General features: G+C 47.6%; 1 protein-coding gene across 4 annotated transcripts; it reads left to right on the forward strand.

Moving 5' to 3' along the window:
* Positions 1–718: 718 nt before the first annotated feature.
* On the forward strand, positions 719–19,811 carry DDX55 (DEAD-box helicase 55). 4 transcript variants are annotated; one of them, XM_081283549.1, is made up of 16 exons: positions 774–904; positions 1,141–1,202; positions 6,968–7,018; positions 7,110–7,196; positions 7,924–8,015; positions 8,094–8,156; positions 8,989–9,138; positions 10,626–10,815; positions 13,998–14,080; positions 15,062–15,180; positions 15,280–15,325; positions 16,710–16,802; positions 17,364–17,478; positions 17,916–18,084; positions 18,401–18,693; positions 19,079–19,811. In XM_081283549.1, the coding sequence occupies exons 2-16, from the start codon at positions 1,194–1,196 to the stop codon at positions 19,253–19,255; spliced, it is 1,737 nt and encodes a 578-aa protein (XP_081139675.1). In that variant the 5' UTR covers positions 774–904; positions 1,141–1,193; the 3' UTR covers positions 19,256–19,811. The 4 variants fall into 4 exon arrangements, with proteins under 4 accessions (XP_081139673.1, XP_081139676.1, XP_081139674.1 ...); XM_081283547.1 differs by lacking the exon at positions 1,141–1,202 and having other exon boundaries at positions 719–904; XM_081283548.1 differs by lacking the exons at positions 1,141–1,202; positions 15,280–15,325 and having other exon boundaries at positions 724–904; positions 15,062–15,193.
* Positions 19,812–19,896: the final 85 nt, after the last annotated feature.

A 19,896-nucleotide genomic window follows, 5' to 3' on the forward strand; every position in this document is an offset into this window, starting at 1 on the left:
TATTGGCTTGGAAAAGGTCCCAAGATCAGAAAACTATACGAGGGCAAAAGGCAAACAGTGCATTGCGATTACCCTGTGCCCCTGCTGTGAGTGCTGTCAGGCCAAGTTTGAACCGGTTGTTAGGGTTGTCTTGGGTCTCTGCTCATGGGTCTCTGCTCATTTCAGTGCTCCAGGCTTTTATCTCAACTTACTTTGGGATGGCTGGAGTCTGCACGTCGCTTGTTTATCCCAAGGGTCTGACCGCCTGCGGCAGATGGAAGAGATGTAGAAAACCCTCACCTCTCGGGAGGTGAACGAACGGAGTGCGTGGATGGTGCGTTAAGGGTGAACACTGCGGAGCGGAATAAAGCCGGGTAGAGGTTTCGGTGATCAGAATACGAGCTCCCAAGGGAAGAGGGCAGGAGGGGACTCGTGCTCGGAGCCCAGCTCGCGGAAGGAAGGTGAGCGAGGACAATGAGCCACGCAGGCGGCGGGGAGCCCGGCCCTGGGAGACGGAGCTCCATATTAGGGCTCTGGCCACCACTTCTAGGCGAACCGGCTGGAGTCTACCTGCGTCGGGCCCGCCTCCCGCCCAGCCACCGCCACGGCTGCACCCAGCGTCGTGCGGCCACCTGCCTCCCGCTGGCGGAGGGAGCTGGGAGCTGCGCAGAGCCTCTCGCGCAGCAGAACCCGCTCGGTGCGCGGAGCGCAGCGAAGCCGGGTCCCGCTCTCTCCGCTCCGGAGGCGGAGCCTGCCACCGGAAGCGGAAGTGCTCGCCGGCGCGGGGGCGTTCCCGGCGGGAGGGCTGCGGAGCGCTATGGAGCACGTGACGGAGGGCTCCTGGGGGTCCCTGCCCGTGCCGCTGCACCCGCGGGTGCTGGGTGCGCTGCGGGAGCTGGGCTTCCCGTCCATGACGCCGGTGCAGGTATCCGTCCTGGGCCAGGTGGGAGGAGTCCGGCGGCGCGGCGGGCACCCGTGCCGACCAGCCGCTAGGGCCACTCCGCTCGCGCTGGGTTGTCCGCCCCGAGCCGTGGCTTTTGCCTTGTCTCGGGCGGTGTCGGCGATGCGAAGCGGTGGATCAGGCAGCCACGGTGGTCTTGGCCTCCGTCCTGGGCTACTGGGGCTTAGGACCTGGTTTCTATCCTGACCCTTCCGCTCTAGCTGTGAGACCTCGGACAATAACTTCACCTTTCTGCTTCATTTTCCTTCTCTGAATGACGGAGGTAACATGACCTTGCTTATAGGGTTGTGGGTATTAAATAAAGACAGCATGGGTCCATTATGGGAGTTCAGTGAAGGTTCCCTGTTGTTACTGTGGGAAAAGTGCACCGTACTGCACAATGTCTTTCTTTATTCAAGCAATATTTATTGAGGACCTGCTGCGTATCCGGTACTTTTCTAGGCTCTGGGGATATTGCAGCTTTGGTACCTATTCTTAATGCAGGAGCTAGAGAAAGAAGTAAAGGGGGTGAGATATTTCAGCTGCTCCTGTGTTAGGAAGGAACTCTAACAGACTGGTGTGATAGGAGCAGGGACAAGAACAGGGTGTTAGAGAACGCCTGTTTGAGGTGTCATGAGCTGAGAGCTGAATGATTGAGAAGGGGCTGGCTGGAGGTGTTTGGGGGCAGTTTATTGCAGCAGAGAGAAATGCCAGTGCGACTACTCCGGAGCTGGCTGGAAATGAGCTTTGAGCAACAGAGAGATTTGCAGCTGAGTCGTTCCAGTCGTGATGAGCAGAGCAGGGGCTTGAATTTTATTTATTTATTTATTTATTTATTTTGGTTCTGGGGTTTAAACTAAGTGGCACTTTACCACTGAGCTACATCTCTCAGCCCTTTTTATTTACTTATTTTTTTAAACTTAAAACAGATTCTCATTAAGTTGCTCAGTGTGGCCTTAAACTTGGGTGCACCACAGCACCCAGCTGCTGGGATTGTATTCTAAATGCAGTGAGAAGCCATCGTGTCTGGGAAGCTGTGTAGAGGATGAAGAAGCAGGGAAGTCCCTCAGGAGGCCGTTGACTGTGAGGAATCGAGGCGTGGAGTAGAATGGAAGCAGTGAACAGGGAGAAGTCAAAATTCAGGGTGGCATTGAGATTGCTGAGGGGCTGAATGTGGGGGTTATGAAGGAGCAGACTCTGGAAGGATCCTGAGGTTTCTGTAGCTGGGTGGATGTTGTTCCATTTGCCAATATGAGGAAGGCTGGGGCTGGGGGTTAACAGGTTCAGAGGGAAAAATCAAGAGGTTTCTGTTTAAAATGTTGAATTTGTGCCTAAAACCACCAGGAAGGATTGTCAGAGCAGGCAGAGCTGGGTGCCATGTTGTGCAGTGTAGCACAAACAAGACCCAGTCCCCGTTGGAACTCCTCACCCAGAGTTGTCCATTCCTGCCCTAGTGGCTTTTTGTTTTTTTTTTTTTTAGTTGTCAGTGGACCTTTATTTTTTTGTTTATGTGCCGTGCCAGAATTGAACCCAGTGCCTCACACATGCTAGGCAAGCTCTCTACCACTGAGCCACAACCTCAGCCCCCTAGTGGCTTTTGAGCACTTAGTCCCAACTGAGATGTGCTCTGTTGAAATAACAGACTTAATCCGAAAAAAGAATGGGAAATATCTTTAATTTTGTAGTAACGACTAAAGATTGAAGTCACAATGGTTGAATATATAGTTAAGTGTCGCGACCCCCTTGCCCGCAAGGAAGACGCAACAACAGGAATCTTCTTTCAGCCGTTTATTCAGGTCCTTGATATTTCTTCTTCTTCCTCTCGGATGCCTCTCCCAGCCTTAATAAAGCATCTCAAGCCCCAATGCGAAGCTGCCACGTGGAGCTTTCTCATAGGGTGTTAAAAAACCATGCGCCAACTCTCCCAAATAAGGAGTTGTTTGTTACAGACCACAGCGGAGCCAGCGCCATCTTGTAATGGCGACCACAGTCCGCAGAAACGGCTCACCACAGTTCCCCCTTTTGTTTTCCAAAAACAATACAGGCGAGAGTAGAGGTCCTATCCCACTGTGCAGAAGTGGCTGCATAGTATGGCTCAGCCCCAAGGAGGGCCCTTCCCCAGATCTGAGGCCATATCAGCCGACGCCTTTTTTCGTGGGACGGGGCGTGGACGCGTCTAACCCGCATGCAATAGGACATGCTCTCCTTGAGGTCCACTTCAAGGATCACTCAAGTGCAGTGCCTTGCCTCGCATCCTGTATCGTGATGATGGTGGACGAAGGGGGATGGCTGAGGCTGAACTGTGGCTGTATAGAAATACGACGACAAACAAGTTGGCAACACCCTAAAAGAAAGGCACGGGTCTTAAGGCGATAGAAAAGCACTAGTGTGGAAACCCATCTGCGTGCAATGGCAGTAAAGCCGGCAGAGTGCAAGGGCTTTCCAACACTAAGAGAATAACAAAGAAAGACATGTCGATCCCAGTGCAATGTTCATAAAACTTGGGGTGCAACGACCATGTCAAAGATTTACTGTTTAATCTGCGCAAGCCAGACTTGAGATGAGATGCCATTTTCTAAAGCTGCAAGAGCTTGTATGATCATAGCTTTATCTGGACCAATTTCCGGCCAAATATTCGCCAATGATACGGGAGGCATTCCTGGAATCATTAAATCATGAACCGGCATCGGCATTGGCCAAGCCCGTGCCGCTGCCCACCACTGCATTGGTGTCGTCCATGTCATCGGCACCAGCACCAGAGCCAGAGCACTCAGCAGAATGAAGATCCTCATCACGGGGTTGCTGTGGTATTTCTTGTTGCTGAGTAGCTGGCGTCAAGACTCTTCTTGTCAGGCGTTCAGGGACCCACAGTGGTTCCGTGCGATCCTGGGAAAAAACACATACAGATCCTCGTGCCCATGTCAGCACGGGGTCGGGGCCGTTCCATTGGCCCGTAAGAACATCTTTCCACTTAACATAGCCAATCACAGAGGGCTGAGGGGACACATGTCTATCGGCCGCAGAGCGACCGTGAATATCCAAATTCAGCTCCTATTCCCCCCTTTTGTTTTTGTAAAGTTTCCTTTAAGGTGCGATGAGCACGCTCAACAGTAGGCTGCCGCATAGTGGCAAGCACACATAATTGGAAAGGTTTATCACTCTGGAGCCTGCATAAAGTAGCATGTTGTATAGCTTCTTCTACTGTCATAAGGGCCGCTCTAGCCTCTTTAGTGAGGCTACGAGGGGAAGTAAGATCTGGATCACCCCTAAGAGTAGCATACAAAGGCTGTAGCATAACATTAGAAATATGTAAATATCCTCGTATCCAATTAATATCTCCCAGCAGTTTTTGATAATCATTTAGAGTTTGGAGATCCTGAGTTCGTATGGTGATTTTTTGTGGTCGTAATTTGCCATACCCAATTGTTGCTCCCAAATACTTAATAGAATCCCCTGTTTGAACCTTTTCAGGTGTAATATGCAGTTACATTCCTTGGTGCATTGCTCAAAGACCAATTGCTTAACAAGGGGCATGGCTCTATCAGGATCCCCAAAAATCTTTCCAGCGGCATCCACCATCCTTGCTACAAAGTCTGAAAAGGGTTCTGTAGGGCCTTGTATAATCTTGGTCAAATTACCAGATACCTCTCCTCTGTTTGGAAGTGACTTCCATGCCCGAATGCAAATGTTATTAATTTGATCATATACCTCAAGAGGGAATCCTGTCTGTTGATTAGCAAATCTACCTTGCCCCAAAAGCATGTCCTTATCCCAATGAGGATGTCCCGCCGCATGGTTTTGGGCGGCCTGTTCTATTGCGCCCTCTAACACAAATGTTCTCCAGTCCAAATATTTACCTGGGGAAACACAAGCCCGAACAAGGCTAGCCCAATCAGAGGGAGTCATACAGTATCTAGACAGACTCTCCACCTGAGTTAGTGTGAAGGCGGCATCCACCCCATAAGTGCGCACAGACTCCGCCAGGGTCTTCACAATTTTAAAATCTAAAGGCTCATGGAATCTTCCCCTATTATCGTCCTGAAAAACTGGATAAGCAAGACCCATCTCAGCGTGAACAGCCTTCCATGTTTGAGCATGGAAAGCTCTCCCCGAAACACCCCCACCATACGGCGGTGGATCCGGAGGATCACATTTCTTGAGCCCCTGCTTATCTTTGCTCCCTTCTCCTACAGCTAAACTCCCTAGCTGGCGAGACAGCCTCCCAAGCTCCTCCTCCTCATTCTCCTCTTCCTCTGACCCACTTTCACATGGAGGTGTGCGCAGCGCACTGAGATCTGGATACAATCGCCTCTTCCCCTGTTTCACGCTCCGCACACTTCCATCCTCCCGAGATACCTCACTTCCTGCCGTCTCTGATTTCTCCTCATGTAATTGTTCTAGAACTTCCTGTCCTTTAGTAAGTGCGTCATGACATCTGTCCTCTGTGAGGCAACTACGGACTATTCTCCAAAGGGGTATCACCCCGCCCTCTAATATGCCCTGCTCAGAAGCAAAGTCAAGATCTTTGCCTAATTTATCCCAACTAGGTATGGTAAGGCTGCCCGAAAATGCAAACCACGGTGCAGCAATATCTATCTTCTGTAAAAATCTCTGTAAAGTACGATGCTTCACTTCCAGGCCCTTGGAACGTAACAGGCCATCTAGGGCCAGGAGAAGCGGACTTGAAGATGCGGCACCCATGACACAACAACAAAAGAAACACAGAAAACAAAAGACACAGACGACAAAAGAAACACAGAAAACAAAAGTGAAAGTACACAGTGCAGCTGCAATAAAATATGAGGCTCTCTCTTTCTTTGTAGAGGAGCTGACCCCGCTTTGGTCGCGGATCCCACTTACTGGGACTATCCCCGCTTTGGTCGCGGGTCCCACTTACCTGGGACTATCCGGTGCACCACCCCTGACGTCTGAAAGTTCTGGTTCCCGGGTTTCGGCACCACTTGTCGCGACCCCCTTGCCCGCAAGGAAGACGCAACAACAGGAATCTTCTTTCAGCCGTTTATTCAGGTCCTTGATATTTCTTCTTCTTCCTCTCGGATGCCTCCCCCAGCCTTAATAAAGCATCTCAAGCCCCAATGCGAAGCTGCCACGTGGAGCTTTCTCATAGGGTGTTAAAAAACCATGCGCCAACTCTCCCAAATAAGGAGTTGTTTGTTACAGACCACAGCGGAGCCAGCGCCATCTTGTAATGGCGACCACAGTCCGCAGAAACGGCTCACCACAGTTAAGTAAATTATTTAAATTTATTCCACCTGTTTCTTTTTACTTAATGTAGAAATAGGAAATTCAAAATCATGTATGTGGTTCTTATTATATTTGTATCGGACGACAGTGGTCTAGAGCAGGCTCTGCGGCCTTGATATTTCTGACATTTGATCTGGAAAATGCTTTGTTGTGAGGGCTGTCTGGGGTATCCTGGGATATATTAACATCCTTGGAATCTGCCTACCAAATGCCAGTAGCAAGACCTTCACCCTGGGTTTTGACAATTGAAAATGTCGCCAGCATTGCTAAATGTTCCTTGGGGGAGGGAGGACAGAAACTTTGCAGGTTGACAAGCCCTGTGTAGAAGTAGTTGGAATGGTATGACACATGCTGTGGTAGGGCTGAGCCCATGCTCTGGAGACCAGGAGTGGAGTCCTGGAGGAGGTGACCTTAGGACCAAGACTTGAGTCTGCTTCAGATTTAGCTGCTTTGGTTGCTGAAGCTACAGGGCCAAGCCTTTGGTAAAACTCGAGGAGCTCCTGGTATTTAAACTGGGGGCTTATTTGAATCCCTGTTCTAACCCGGACACCAGAGTTGGGAGATGCCTGAAGACGCAAAGTTTTTAACCCCTTTCTGGCCCAAGGAGGGAAAAAAGAGGGCTTGAATCCAGGACTCCTATCACATGTCTATGCAGATACCATTGCCCCGTTTGAGTTAAGCCCTCCAGGGTCCACTGCAACCTTAGCCCCCTAGTGTGCTCCCAGAGCCTCACCAGCGAGTTCACAGCATTCTTTAACTATACTTTGCAATCTCTCTCCTCAGTCTGCAACCATCCCTCTGTTCATGAGAAATAAAGACGTCGCTGCAGAAGCGGTAAGTTCCTCCTGCAGATAGAGCCTGTCCTCGTGGTTCTCTTCAAGTGCACTGTATGGAAAAGCAGCACAAAGCTTGTCCTCCTTTGCAGGTCACAGGTAGTGGCAAAACGCTGGCCTTTGTCATCCCCATCCTGGAAATTCTTCTGAGAAGGGAAGAGAAGTTAAAAAAGAGTCAGGTGAGGAGAGCTAACGGGATTTATTGCCACTTGGTTACCAGACTGAATAATTATTACAGCTGAATAAGAAGCTGGTCAGAAGCTTGAGAAGATTAAAGGTAGCTGACCCTCATTATCCCATTGTTGTTTTGAATTTGTCTGCTTTTTAAAATGTATGACCCCAAAATTGATGCTTGGGTGCTTTCATGGTCATTCATAGAAATTCTTTGAATTTCAGCCCTCATGCTGTGGAGAAGTATTATTTTTGTGGTCTGTTTAGTATCACATGTTTGCACATTTTTGTGCTTTTTGGGGGTGATTTTGCTGTTTAATTGCCTGTAGTGTAGTGCTGTGGTGCCATGAGTGTTCTGAGTGTAAGGAGGCCGTGACATGCAGAGGTCTGTGGTAGATGAGTTGTAGAGCCGTGAGTTCAGTGTGAGTAAGTCATCGATGTTTATTTAATACGGTGTTTTTAAACAGAAGTCTGTATACAGTGAGGTTGCGCATTGATTTGGTTGGTGAAAATGTGCTCAGAGCTTGGCAAGACCCTGACTACGTTCCCCTAGAAGCAGTGGTTCAATGCTCACGGTAATGACAAATAACTGTGATTCAGAGCAGTGGACATGCCATGGTCTGAGGCTGCCGGGAGTCCAGGATGTGCTGTTCCCCTGAGAATTGTCCCCTTGAATAGTGGGTACTCTGGGGCCCTGGGTAATGCTAACCATGCTCCTCCCCTCCACATGGGTAGGTGGGAGCCATAATCATCACCCCAACTCGAGAGCTGGCCATTCAAATCGATGAGGTCCTGTCGCATTTCACGAAGCACTTCCCACAGTTCAGGTAAATTGGATGCAGTGTCCCTGTCACCGCAGACTGTAGTTTTGCTTGAATTGCTCAAAGACCTATTTCCTTTTTCAGCCAGATTCTTTGGATTGGAGGCAGGAACCCTGGAGAAGATGTCGAGAGGTTCAGGCGACAAGGGTGAGCTTGCTGCTTCTGCTCCTTTCCGTTGCCCTTGGCACTGCCCCGGAGGCATCTGCATGGCTGAGGCCTGATGGAGAGTCCAGAGGTGCTTCTGCAGGCAGGCTCCTCAGGTTAGGGAGGATGTAAGCCACCTGGTTGGCCTGGGCCATACCCAGACTCAGCTGATTGTGGTCTGAAGGACTCTGGGCCCAGCAGTGCCAGTTTTGGGTTTCTTAAGATGGAATTCCAGATGTGTGTGTTCCCCTGGTTCTTTACCTTTGTTGGCATATAACCCACATTGTGGAAGAGACTTCTTGGAGGTCAGTCATTCTGGGGCCTCGGCTGGCCCAGTCAGATTCTCTTAACAGTTGAGTTCGTAGGGACTGGGGCTGTAGCTCAGTGGTAGAGCGTTTGTCTCGCACATGTGAGGCACTGGGTTCGATCCTCAGCACCACATAAAAATAAATAAATAAAGATACTGTGTCCATAAAATATTAAAAAAAAAAACAAAACAAAACAGTTGAGTTCGTGGGGCTTTGCATGCTCCCTCACTTGGTGAGGTCAGACGCCAGCAAACCCTTTCTCTCTGGGACATGTGGACCTTCAGTATTTGACGGTGGCTCAGGTGCTGTTTTGGTGTGAGAGCAGGACAGATGGTGGCAAGTGATGCGGTTGTGGTTGTACACCAGTGACATACCACACAGCCGGGGAGTTCGTGCTATTCTTTCCCTGGCCACTTTTCTTAATGGAGGTTATGTGACTTTGGCGATGTGGAACTTGGTATTTTGGGAACCATCTCTGATATTTCCAAGGGCCAGAGTGTGTGGTAAATACTGACTTTCTTTCCAAGGGGAAATATCATAGTGGCGACTCCAGGCCGCCTGGAGGACATGTTCCGGAGGAAGAGTGAGGGCTTGGACCTCGTCAGCTGTGTGAAGTCCCTGGATGTCCTGGTGCTGGATGAGGCAGACAGACTTCTTGATATGGGATTTGAAGCAAGGTACCCCATTTTGGACTTCTTTGACTTTGGGGGTGTGGGTGATAACTGAAAGAGGAGAGCCAAATGAAACACCTTCATCACTTCATGACTGTTTGTTTACTAGCCTCACTGATGTTTCAAATTATGAGGTGGGTTATCCTTCAGATTCTGTCACTCAATTTAATTTCACTTCTTTTATCTTTGATCTTAAAATGCATTTTCCCCCATGATTTCCTTAGGTTTTTGTTTAATAAACAGACTTTGGCTGGTGAGGGGCACATGCCTGTAATCCCAGTGACTCTGGAGGCTGAGGCAGGAAGATTGCAAATTTGAGGCCAGCTTGGGCAACTCAGTGAGACCCTGTCTCAAAATAGAAAGTTTAAAGGGCTATGGGTATAGCTCAGTGGTAGAGAGCCACCATGTTCAATCCTCAGCACCAAAACCAAACCAGCAAGCAAACCCAGATTTTTTAGGGAACATAATTCACATAGCATACAGTTCACCTATATAAAGTCCACGGTACAGTGTTAGGTTCAAAAATTTTGTCCTAATTTCACATTAGTTGGCATCCAAGTATAAAAGTGTCATTTATGATTACATTGAGAAGCCCTGGAAAAATGAAAGTATTGCTGGGTTTCTGTTCGCTACTAAAAGGCTCAGGGGTCACTCCAGGAAAACTGGGCTGATTGGGCTGCACAAAATAACCAAACGACACACAAATACCTTTTTCTTTGGAGTTGCTGTGACGGCTCCTCTGACCCTAAGGGTCCGCAGGAAGAGAGAGAGAGCACACGCTGACCTCTTTTATTGAGGAGAAGCTATTCAAATGAGGTAAGAGGTCAGGTTTCAGGGGGCTGAGTCCAGCTTCATGATGTCTGCTGTCAGCAGGTTGTCTGACATCTAGGTAGGCCACACCCAAGGGCACAGTAAGAGAAGGGGACACACACAAGGTACTTCCATGGAACATTCTATCCTAAACAGGGCAACGGGTTATATTATAATGGAACAGGTGAGCATAGCTCCCCATGGGGCTGTAGGAAGCCATGCCCAGGCACAAAGACAGTCACTCGAACCCTAGAAGAGCGGGGCAGTCTAGCAGCATGGGTTCCTGACACCACATTGCGCAGCAGGGGAGTTAACTCAGTCATGTGCAAGGTTGTCTCCCACAAAGTATAAATAAACATCACTCATAATCTCAGATTTCAGTAATATCAGTTGTAGATATTTGGATGGCTTCTTGTCCAATCTTTTTATATTTTTATTTTTAATTTATATATATATATGTCTATATTTTATATATATATTTTTTAGTTGTAAGTAGACACAATACTTTTATTTTGTTTGTATGTGGTGCTGAGGATCGAACCCAGTGCCTCACACATGCTAGGCAAGTGCTCTAGCACTGAGCCACAGCCCTGGCCCCTTGTCCAATCTTCAAACACACCTGTTCACTGCTGCTTAGTGATGGAGTAACTGTAAGATCTCTTTTTTTTTTTTTTTTTTTTCAGCATAAACACCATTCTGGAGTTTTTGCCAAAGCAGAGGAGGACGGGCCTTTTCTCTGCCACACAGACACAGGAAGTGGAGAACTTGGTGAGAGCAGGCCTCCGGAACCCTGTCCGCATCTCAGTGAAGGAGAAGGGTGTGGCGGCCAGCAGCACCCAGAAGACCCCCTCCCGCCTGGAGAACTACTACATGGTGAGCACTGGCTTGTCTTCTCCAGCCTGGGATTCAGAATGATGGTGGTGTTTTAGGAATGTGCTTGAGGGTCACAGGGAAAGTAAATGTGTGAAATGAGACTCTGGGAGCCAGGTGCAGTGACTCAGGCTTGTAATTCAGTGAAATCAGGAGACTGAGGCAGGAGTATCACTAATTGGAGGCCAGACTTAGCAACTTAGTGAGATGCTGTCTTAAAATTAAAAAAAAAAAAAAAAAAAAAAAAGCACTTGGGATGTGGCTCAGGGGTAGAGTACCCCTGGGTTCAATCTCCAGTACCCAATCACCCCTCCCAAAAAAAGAAAAAGACCCTGTGGCACACTTAAAATGCATTTGGAGACAGAACTAGAACCAGTGGTCTGAATGACAGGTGGTCCTACTTGTTGAATGAGTGAGTAAGTTAACTTGGACATAAGTATATTTTAAGCATGGAATCCCAACGACAGTGCCTCTGAACTTCCCTCCCCAAGTACCAGCTGTTTTTATCACATTGGTCTGGGATGTGCCGGGGACTCATGGTTCAGCACTCTAGCTCCGGGCTAGTAGCATAAGCCTGTGTTGTGAAAGGGCACAGCTGGGTGCGCTGGCAAAACAGAAAATCAGGTGACAGGCTACAGGAGGTTTGTTACCTAAATGTTCTGTTCCAAGCCTGAAGGTTCCGCATTTCTGACCTGCATCTGATTGCGGCTGGATTTGTAGGTGTCAGTCCTAGTTGTTGTTTTCTGGGCTATCTCTGCAAGGCAGTGGACAGACTTTGGGAACCTGAATTATTCAGTACTGTGGCCACCTGGACCCTCTCAGGTTCTGTTCTCTCCCATTGCTGGGATGGGCCACAGGGGCTCTGAAAGCACTGGCAGCCAGGGAAGTAGCACTGGGAGCTGGAGGACCCACAGGACCATGTCTCTGCTTATGGGGTACATCAGACCGTCCACCTGGAGACGAGATTTTTCTTTTAGGCCCAGAAGAACACTTTGGCACTAATCACAGTTGCTGTTCAAAGAAGGGTTGGTTTCAAAACCAAAGGGTTCCAGTTGCTGTGGAGGGGTAGGTGGGTGTGGCCGTCCTGGCTGGTTGACCCGTGGGCAGATGACAGATGACCTGTAGAAGGAGCTTGCTCATCAGGCACTGCCCAGAGCGCCGCTGCCTGGAGTGCTGCTGAAGTTAGACAGGCTTCTCTGAGGCGGGTGGTCCTGCTGCTGTGTTTCTGTCAAGGCTGGTTGAGGTGGAATGCTGGCTCTTCGTGGGAAGGGAAGGACTCAGTACAGGATGCAGTATGTGGAACCTGGTACTAGAGTAGGCTGCCCTGGTGCCGGTCACACCTTCGTCCCTCACTAAGTCCTTGAGTGTACTTACCAGGTCATCACATGTACAGTGGGGCTTTGGGAGTCCCCATTGCTGGGCTGTTGAGGATTAATTCATTCACAAAGAGGGGTTTTGGATTGCTTAGGACATAGTAAATACTAGTGTTGTGGCTGTGAATACCCACTGTATGCACTGTTGCTTTCTACTTCTTTGCATTTATTAGATGGTATTTAGAGATGTCCAGGTGCATGAGAGGAGCATCCAAACTGAGATTTTAAGTTTTTCTGAAAATCAGCGAGATGTGTTCCTGTCAATTTAATGTCTCCAGTGAGGGGCTTGGATAGAACATCTGGCTGGTTGTTAGGAGAGACTGTGGGGTCTGTCTGCATGGAAGTCCTTCCAGTAATCATGCACGTTGCTTTCTGGAAAGCTGTGTCCAGCTGAGAGCAGTGACTTCTATACCTGGCCTCTGACCCCAGGGAGCTTGTGGGTAGTGTGTCTTACTGGTCCATTCCAGACCTGCTGAGGCAGAATGTGCTTGTTGCCCCAGAATCGTGTTAATGGTGTCTCTGAGAGTTGGTGTGGAAGCCAGCATGCTCCCTGTCCATTTGTTGGGATTTGGGAACAGTTTTGTTAGATGACGTTTGTTGTGCGGAGCTCAGACCCAGGAAGTGAAGTGTGGGATTCAACAGGTGGAAGAAGATGCGAGATGCAGTTAGGATAGAAGATGTGTCGTATTCAGAGGTGGCCACAGCCTCCAGCTTCAGCTTCAGCCCCCAGCCAATTCCCTTTTGTTGCCCCTTATTTGCCCCATTTAGCCCTGAGTCTTTTTCATAGGCCCTTTGTATAAGCAAGCCAAACAGAGAAGGCACACTGCCAATAGGTTACATAAGGGGGCACGTGCTCACAAGTTCATGTTTATGACCTTGAGTCTATATGCCCAGCATGTTTCTGGCCTTGAAGCCCTAACATAGCCAGTTCCCAGCCCTGGCTGCATACTAAAGCATAGCATAGCTTGCAAGAAGCCTAGGTAAGGGAGCCTAACTATAGTCATTATAGGCCTGCCCAACAACATTTCTCTCAGTTTTATGATTTTGTGACTTAAAAATGATGTTTATAGCTGGGTGTGATGGCATGCATCTGTAATCCCAGTGGCTCAGGAGGCTGAGGCAAGAGGATTGCAAATTCAAAGCCAGCCTTTGCAACTTAGTGAGGCCCTAAGCAACTTAATGAGACCCTGTCTCAAGAAAGAAAGAGGGAGGGAGGGGCTGGGAATGTGGCTTAGTGGTTAGGTGCCCCTGGGTTCAATTCCCCAGCACCAAAAAAGATGTTTATAGCAGCAGCACATGTTAACATTTCTGAGATATGTAGACTGATTAATCTTCTGACTTCATCTGATTCTGGAGGAAATTGTAACCCTTAAAACTTAAGGCTGGTATTCTGGAGGACAACTCCAAGGCTAGTCTGGGCAACTTAGCAAGACCCTATCTCAAAATAAAAGATAGCTGGGCACAGTGTCGCACACCCATAATCCCAGCAACTCCGGATGCTAAGGCCAGAGGATTGCAAGTTCAAATCCAGCCTCAACAACTTATAAAGGCCTTAAGCAATTCAGCAAGACCCTGTCTCTAATAAAATATAAAAATGTGCTGGAAATGTGGCTCCGTGGTTAAGTGCCCTTGGGTTGAATCCTTGGCACCAAAAATAAATAAATAAATAAATAAATAAAAGGGCTGGGGAAGTTGTTCAGCGATAGAGTGCCTTCTGGGCTCCATCTCAGTACTGCCAAAAAAAAAATATATATATATGTATATTTTCTTTTTAAAATAGGTTTTTATTTTATTTTTCCTTGTATTTTACAGGTGTGTAAGGCAGATGAGAAATTTAATCAGTTGGTGCATTTTCTTCGAAATCATAAACAGGAGAAACATCTGGTCTTCTTCAGGTAACCCTTTGGGTTCTAGTTGAGAGGGATTCAGCTGCACCTAAAATATGCAGGTATAGGTGACCCTTGGGTCCTGAATTCTGTCTAGGATGAATTCTGTTCTCGGGGTGTGCTAGGCTGAAATAATTGAAAGCCCAACTTCTGAGGCTCTAATGGGAGGGTTATTTTTCTGTAGAAGCAGGTGCACAGATGGGCAGTTTCTGACTTTTAAATGTCTCGGCAGTGTCAGAGTTAGTGAGTCTGTGATTGTCTTGGCCTTTCCCTCCTGAATATCACCTGTAGCTTCTGTAATCCCTGTTGTGTGTGCACTGAAGGCAGGTACGGGGGAAATATGGGGTGGAGTGGCAACGTTGGTTATATCAGATATAACTTTTCTATCAGATAAGCAAAAAGCTTTCTCAGAAACTCCTTTGCCCTGGCTGACTTTGGCTTTGTAGTAAAGGTAGGTGAGGAAAGAAGTGGTTGGGAATGGCTTGGGCAGGTACCCGTCTGTCATGGTGGGTTTTGTCCTGTCATCCCAGAGCAGAATAGGAACATTGTGTGCATTCCTCAGCTGATTCAGCCCCAAGTCGAGACTATCTGGGAGGGAGGATCTGTTTGATCAAACTTGGCTTATTGAGGAAGGAGAAGTTCTCCAAGAATAAGAGCATTTTGAATCTTGCCTATTTATGTCTTCTGTCTTTGTTTTTGTCCTGGATGGGTACTTCATTCAGTTAAGCCTCTTTCAGGGACTGGGGGACCCCTTTGGTTGAATATCTTTGACAGTGGGCAAGACCCTCAGAGTTTTGGCTCGTGTCTAATGCTTTTCATTGACAGGGGATTTCCACTCTGGAGCTCAGTGGTGGGTGCTAGTCCTCCATCCATCCTCCCAAAGAGGGCGTGCCACCAGTCTTCCCCTCGTGCCTGTTGCTCACCACTCCCGTCCCAATTTTAGGAAGACCAAGAGGGGCATGGCCCTAAGCCCTCTTTTCCCCCTCATAGCACCTGCGCCTGTGTGGAATACTATGGAAAGGCTCTGGAGGCCCTTGTGAAGAACGTGAAGATAATGTGCATTCATGGAAAGATGAAACACAAGCGCAACAAGATCTTCATGGAGTTCCGCAAGTTGCGGGGGTGGGATGGCTTCATTGGCAGTATTAGGTCTCCAACCACTATACCTTTTTAAGGTCCCACTCTCACCTTTTCTCTCTTTACCTCAGAAACTTTCCCTGCCTGGAGCCCTCTTCCATCTCATACCCACTTACGGTATCTCCATAGAAATACCCAACGCCCCATTCCTGCCCCAATTCCCTGTGTACTTCACTGGGGTCCCTGGTTTAGTCGTTGAACTTCCCTGCCTGCTTGTACCCTTGTATTTCATGTTTGTTCCTGAATTTGCTGGTGCCTGGCTCAGAGAAATTTTGACAACTGTTCGTCTACCGGGTGAATATGGCAGAGCAGGGCAGAGTAGGCTTGTTGGGACAGAAGCTGCCTGTAGGTTGTCAACATGATGGCCATACAGCAGGGAGCTCATGCTTTCCTGATGAGCATAGCTTGTTTCCGTTTTTCTTAAGCACTGCACAGCTTCCTTAAAGTAGTCTTAAGGGCAAGGTTGAAACTGGTGTTTCTCTACTTCTGCTGGCATGTGGGGTCTGCGTAAATGTGTTGCACCTCTTATGGTGGGCTCTGCCCTCCAGGGTTGCAGTAGACCCCAGCAGCTCACTGCCAGATTCTTTCTGGATATCTAAAGACAGAAATTGACAGACAGTGGAAGGGGAAAGTGAAAGGAGCAGGATTTATTCAAGAATAGAAACAACTCTGGCAGGGTCAGAGGGACCCGCTAGCAGGTTGCTGCCTGAATGTGCTGCTCTGGGGGTTTATGTAGCCATTGGGCCAAGCTCTTAGCCCATGATTATGCCGATGAGGGTTTGGGAAGGTGCCAATGCTGTTGGTTAGCTCTGCAGTCTCCATTTGGCTTTGCCCCACCTTTGTTTTCCCACCACTAGTCGAGAAGCAGGACGTTGAGGTCGTGGGATTGTGAGTACCCGGGGGATTCTGGGCTCTGGAGCTGTGTGCAGTGGGTATCTGCACCAGGTCCAGACTGGGCCACTGCTCATGCTTCCAGCCCCATTCCAGTCCACCCTGCCTCTGCTCTGCAGCAGCTGGACAAGGACTTGGCTTCAAAGTGGAGTGAAAATATCACTTGTTTCTTGAAGTGGCTGCCAAGGGTTAGCCCACCACAGTTTTGTTTTTCAATGGAAATACACTAATTAAAAAAAAATTGCTATGTTTCCTAATCCCCATTTTCTTGGGAATTCGTCAAGTTCTGGAGATTCTTAGGAGCAAGAAAAAAATGAAATATTACCATCAAGAAGTATTTGCTTATTTTAATTTGGTCACTGGGATTACAGGCATGTGCCACTGTGCCTGGCCAGCCTGGGCAAAACAAAAAGGGCTAGGGATATAGCTCATTAGTAGAGTGCCCTTGCATTCAGTCCCAATACTGGGGGGAAAACATCTTTGCTTCTGTGGAACCTCCAGAACCTCTGTGTTGCTGTTATTGCGGTTGGCAGACCTCAATGGATTATTCTGCTATTGGTGATAGAGATGGTGACATCCTTACTCAGAATGCTCTTTTCTCCCGTTGTAGTGGGATTTTGGTGTGCACTGACGTGATGGCGCGGGGGATCGACATTCCTGAAGTGAACTGGGTTTTGCAGTATGATCCTCCCAGCAACGCCAGGTACTCCGACGCAGTGTGACCGTTCTGATGAGGAATTGAACTTAATGACCAGGAATGTGGGGGAAGTAAACACAATCTTGTTCAAAACATTATTTTAAATAGCAAAAAATAGATTAGTGGGTGAATAACCTTTGGTGTGCTTTTTTTCTAAGTACATGATAGGCTGTTTTAAGGGGGAAAAGAAAAGCAATTCAAAGTACCATATGTGGAAACTGCAATTATTTTTCCCATATATAAAAAAATCCGTAACTAAGTTCCTAAGTGATGATAAGGATTATAGATAATTTGTTTTATTCTTTATAATTTTCATTGTTTCCCAAATTTTCTGAGTCTGCTCCCTGTATGATCCTAGAGAAAGGCACATGTTTAACTTGAGTTGTGCTGGAGTTCACCCTGGGTGTCTCGCCGAACTCCTGGTGGTGTTGGTGTGATAGCTGTTCTCCCCTTTCTCTTGCTGGACAATAGGGTCCTGCTGTCCCCGCAGCAGTGCAGATGTGTCAGTGTGTGGCTGGGGCCTGGGTTCTGCTCACCGCCACTCAGCTCCCACCTTTGTCCTCACAGTGCCTTTGTCCATCGCTGTGGCCGCACAGCCCGCATTGGCCATGGGGGCAGCGCCCTGGTGTTTCTCCTGCCCATGGAAGAGTCGTACGTCAATTTCCTGGCAATTAACCAAAAAGTGAGCCGTCTTCTCTTTTCGTATAGAACACCCAGTGACGGGGTGGCTACAACAGTTCTTGTCCCACATATGGTCAGAGGAATAGATGAGGGATGGGTAGGGTGCCCACCTCGGAGCCTGGCAGGCATTGAGGCTGTGGGGCCTTGGCCTCACCTTGGCCACTGCTGTGTCCAGGCCAAGGCCATGACTTGGGGACACAGAGCTAGTGTTGCTGTACTTTCCTGTCACAGCAGAATCATGCGAAATTTATTTTCAAATTTTCTTTTGAAAATGTAAAATACTTTATAGATCAAGGAAAATATTTGGGCTGGATTCAGACTTCAGGCTTTCAGATTAAAATGGATTATTCTGCTATTGGTATTCTTGGACTGGTTCAGAGGGGGGCCCCTGGAGTTGAGGTGGCGTAAGCCAGGGAAGTGAGACTGGTCTCTGTGCAGTGCCCCCTGCAGGAGATGAAACTTCAGAAGAACACAGTGGACCTGCTGCCCAAGCTCAGGGCCCTGGCCCTGGCCGACAGAGCGGTGTTTGAAAAGGGCATGAAAGCCTTTGTGTCCTGTGTCCAGGCGTATGCAAAGCATGAGTGCAGCCTCATCTTCAGATTGAAGGGTAGGTTGGATCTTTGCTTCACATAATCGTGTTTCTGTTTTGATGGTTTTACACACATGAAATTGCTTTGTCTGTTACAATGTATTAGGTACATTAGTGTTTTCCAATTGTTTAAAATGGAGTACTTCCTAGGCTTCAGCAGATACTTCTCAACTGAGTACTAGGTGCTCAGTATTTCTCTTTACTTTGTTAAACAGTAATTACTGTGACTCTAATTCACATGAATCTATTAAGTGCTTTGGTTAGAAAAATTGTGTTGTGAGGAATCTTCCTTGATGGTTCTGGTGTGCTAACGCTGGTGTTTTGATTTAATTAGATCTTGATTTTGCTAGTCTTGCTCGAGGTTTCGCCCTGCTGAGGATGCCCAAGATGCCAGAACTGAGAGGAAAGCAATTTCCAGATTTTGTGCCTGTGGACATTAATACAGACACGATTCCATTTAAAGATAAAGCTAGAGAAAAGCAGAGGCAGAAACTACTGGAGGAACAAAGAAAAGAGAAAATGGAAAATGAAGGGAGAAGAAAATTCATGAAAAATAAAGCTTGGTCGAAGCAGAAGGCCAAAAAGGAAAGGAAGAAAAAGATGAATGAAAAAAGGAAAAGGGAAGAGGTAAAGCTTACAGTTTTTACTGGTTAAATTTAAAAATTCTGAGCAAATATAACAATAGAACGTTTGAATACAATAGAACATAGGAGTTGTCTGAGGCTGTCACATTTCTATACTGTGTTGATCAGCAGGGTGGGAAGTTGTGTTTATGGGAGCTGATATGAGAGCACAGCGTTACGCAGTAAAAACTGCTGGGTGTGCCTTTGATCTTAGCAACCAGGGAGGCTGAGGCAGGAGGTTTGCAAGGATTACAACTTAGAGGCCAGCAATAGAGTGCTCCTAAGTTCAATCTCCGGTGCTGCCTCTCCCTTGCCCATTGCCAGAAAAAAAAAAATAAAGCCTGCTGTTGCTGAGGAATTCAGTTTATTGGTTTCTTGTTTGCATTTAGGGTTCTGATATTGAAGACGAGGATATGGAGGAACTTCTTAATGACACAAGGCTCTTGAAAAAGTTTAAGAAAGGCAAAATTACTGAAGAACAACTTGAGAAGGGGTTGTTGACAAGTGGCAAAAGAAGAGCCACAACAGCAGATTTGGAGATGTCAGATTTGGACAATGACTGCTGATTCATATGCCTTAGGTGAAGCACAGGTGGGCACAAGTGGCCCCTCACTCAGGGGACACTGAGAAGAGTCCATCCTGGAAGCTATTCTTTCAGACTGGGAAGTAATGAGGGGATTTCTCACTTGGGAATACTTCACTCAGAGCACACTAGTCTTGAAGAAAATCTGAGTGTAAATAATAGATGTCAGTGTTTATTTTGGTGAGTCACCTGTAGCTAACTGTAGCTAAAGAGCGTTTTTTCCCCCCAAGGTTATTTTTGTAAGTATTTTTTTTAACAGATACCGAGGTGTACTTAGGAACTTTAAAAAACCTAAATAAAGTCAAGTACACCTTGGTATCTTTAAAGTATTTTTAAAGTTCCTCAGTACGTCCAGGCAGCGACCTTTCTGTGTGCCCGTGGCCCCTGGACTTCTTATCTTTTGCCCTGCACTGAGCACCTGCAGAGGTGGTGAATGTACTGGGGTTTCTTTTTTAATATTCTCAGGGCTGCTTTATTAGTGAATGTCTGAAGACCAGGAAACACTTCATATTCTGGGAATGAATTATTACAAGGTTTTTCCTTCTATTGGATAAAGAGTATATCCTTGTCTAGTGCCTTCCTGTATGGCTATGGCTGATGGCCTTTCACTTGCTGTTGCCAATG

This window comes from Spermophilus citellus (assembly GCF_964194105.1).
Source record: "Spermophilus citellus genome assembly, chromosome: 3".
Lineage (NCBI taxonomy): Eukaryota > Metazoa > Chordata > Mammalia > Rodentia > Sciuridae > Spermophilus > Spermophilus citellus.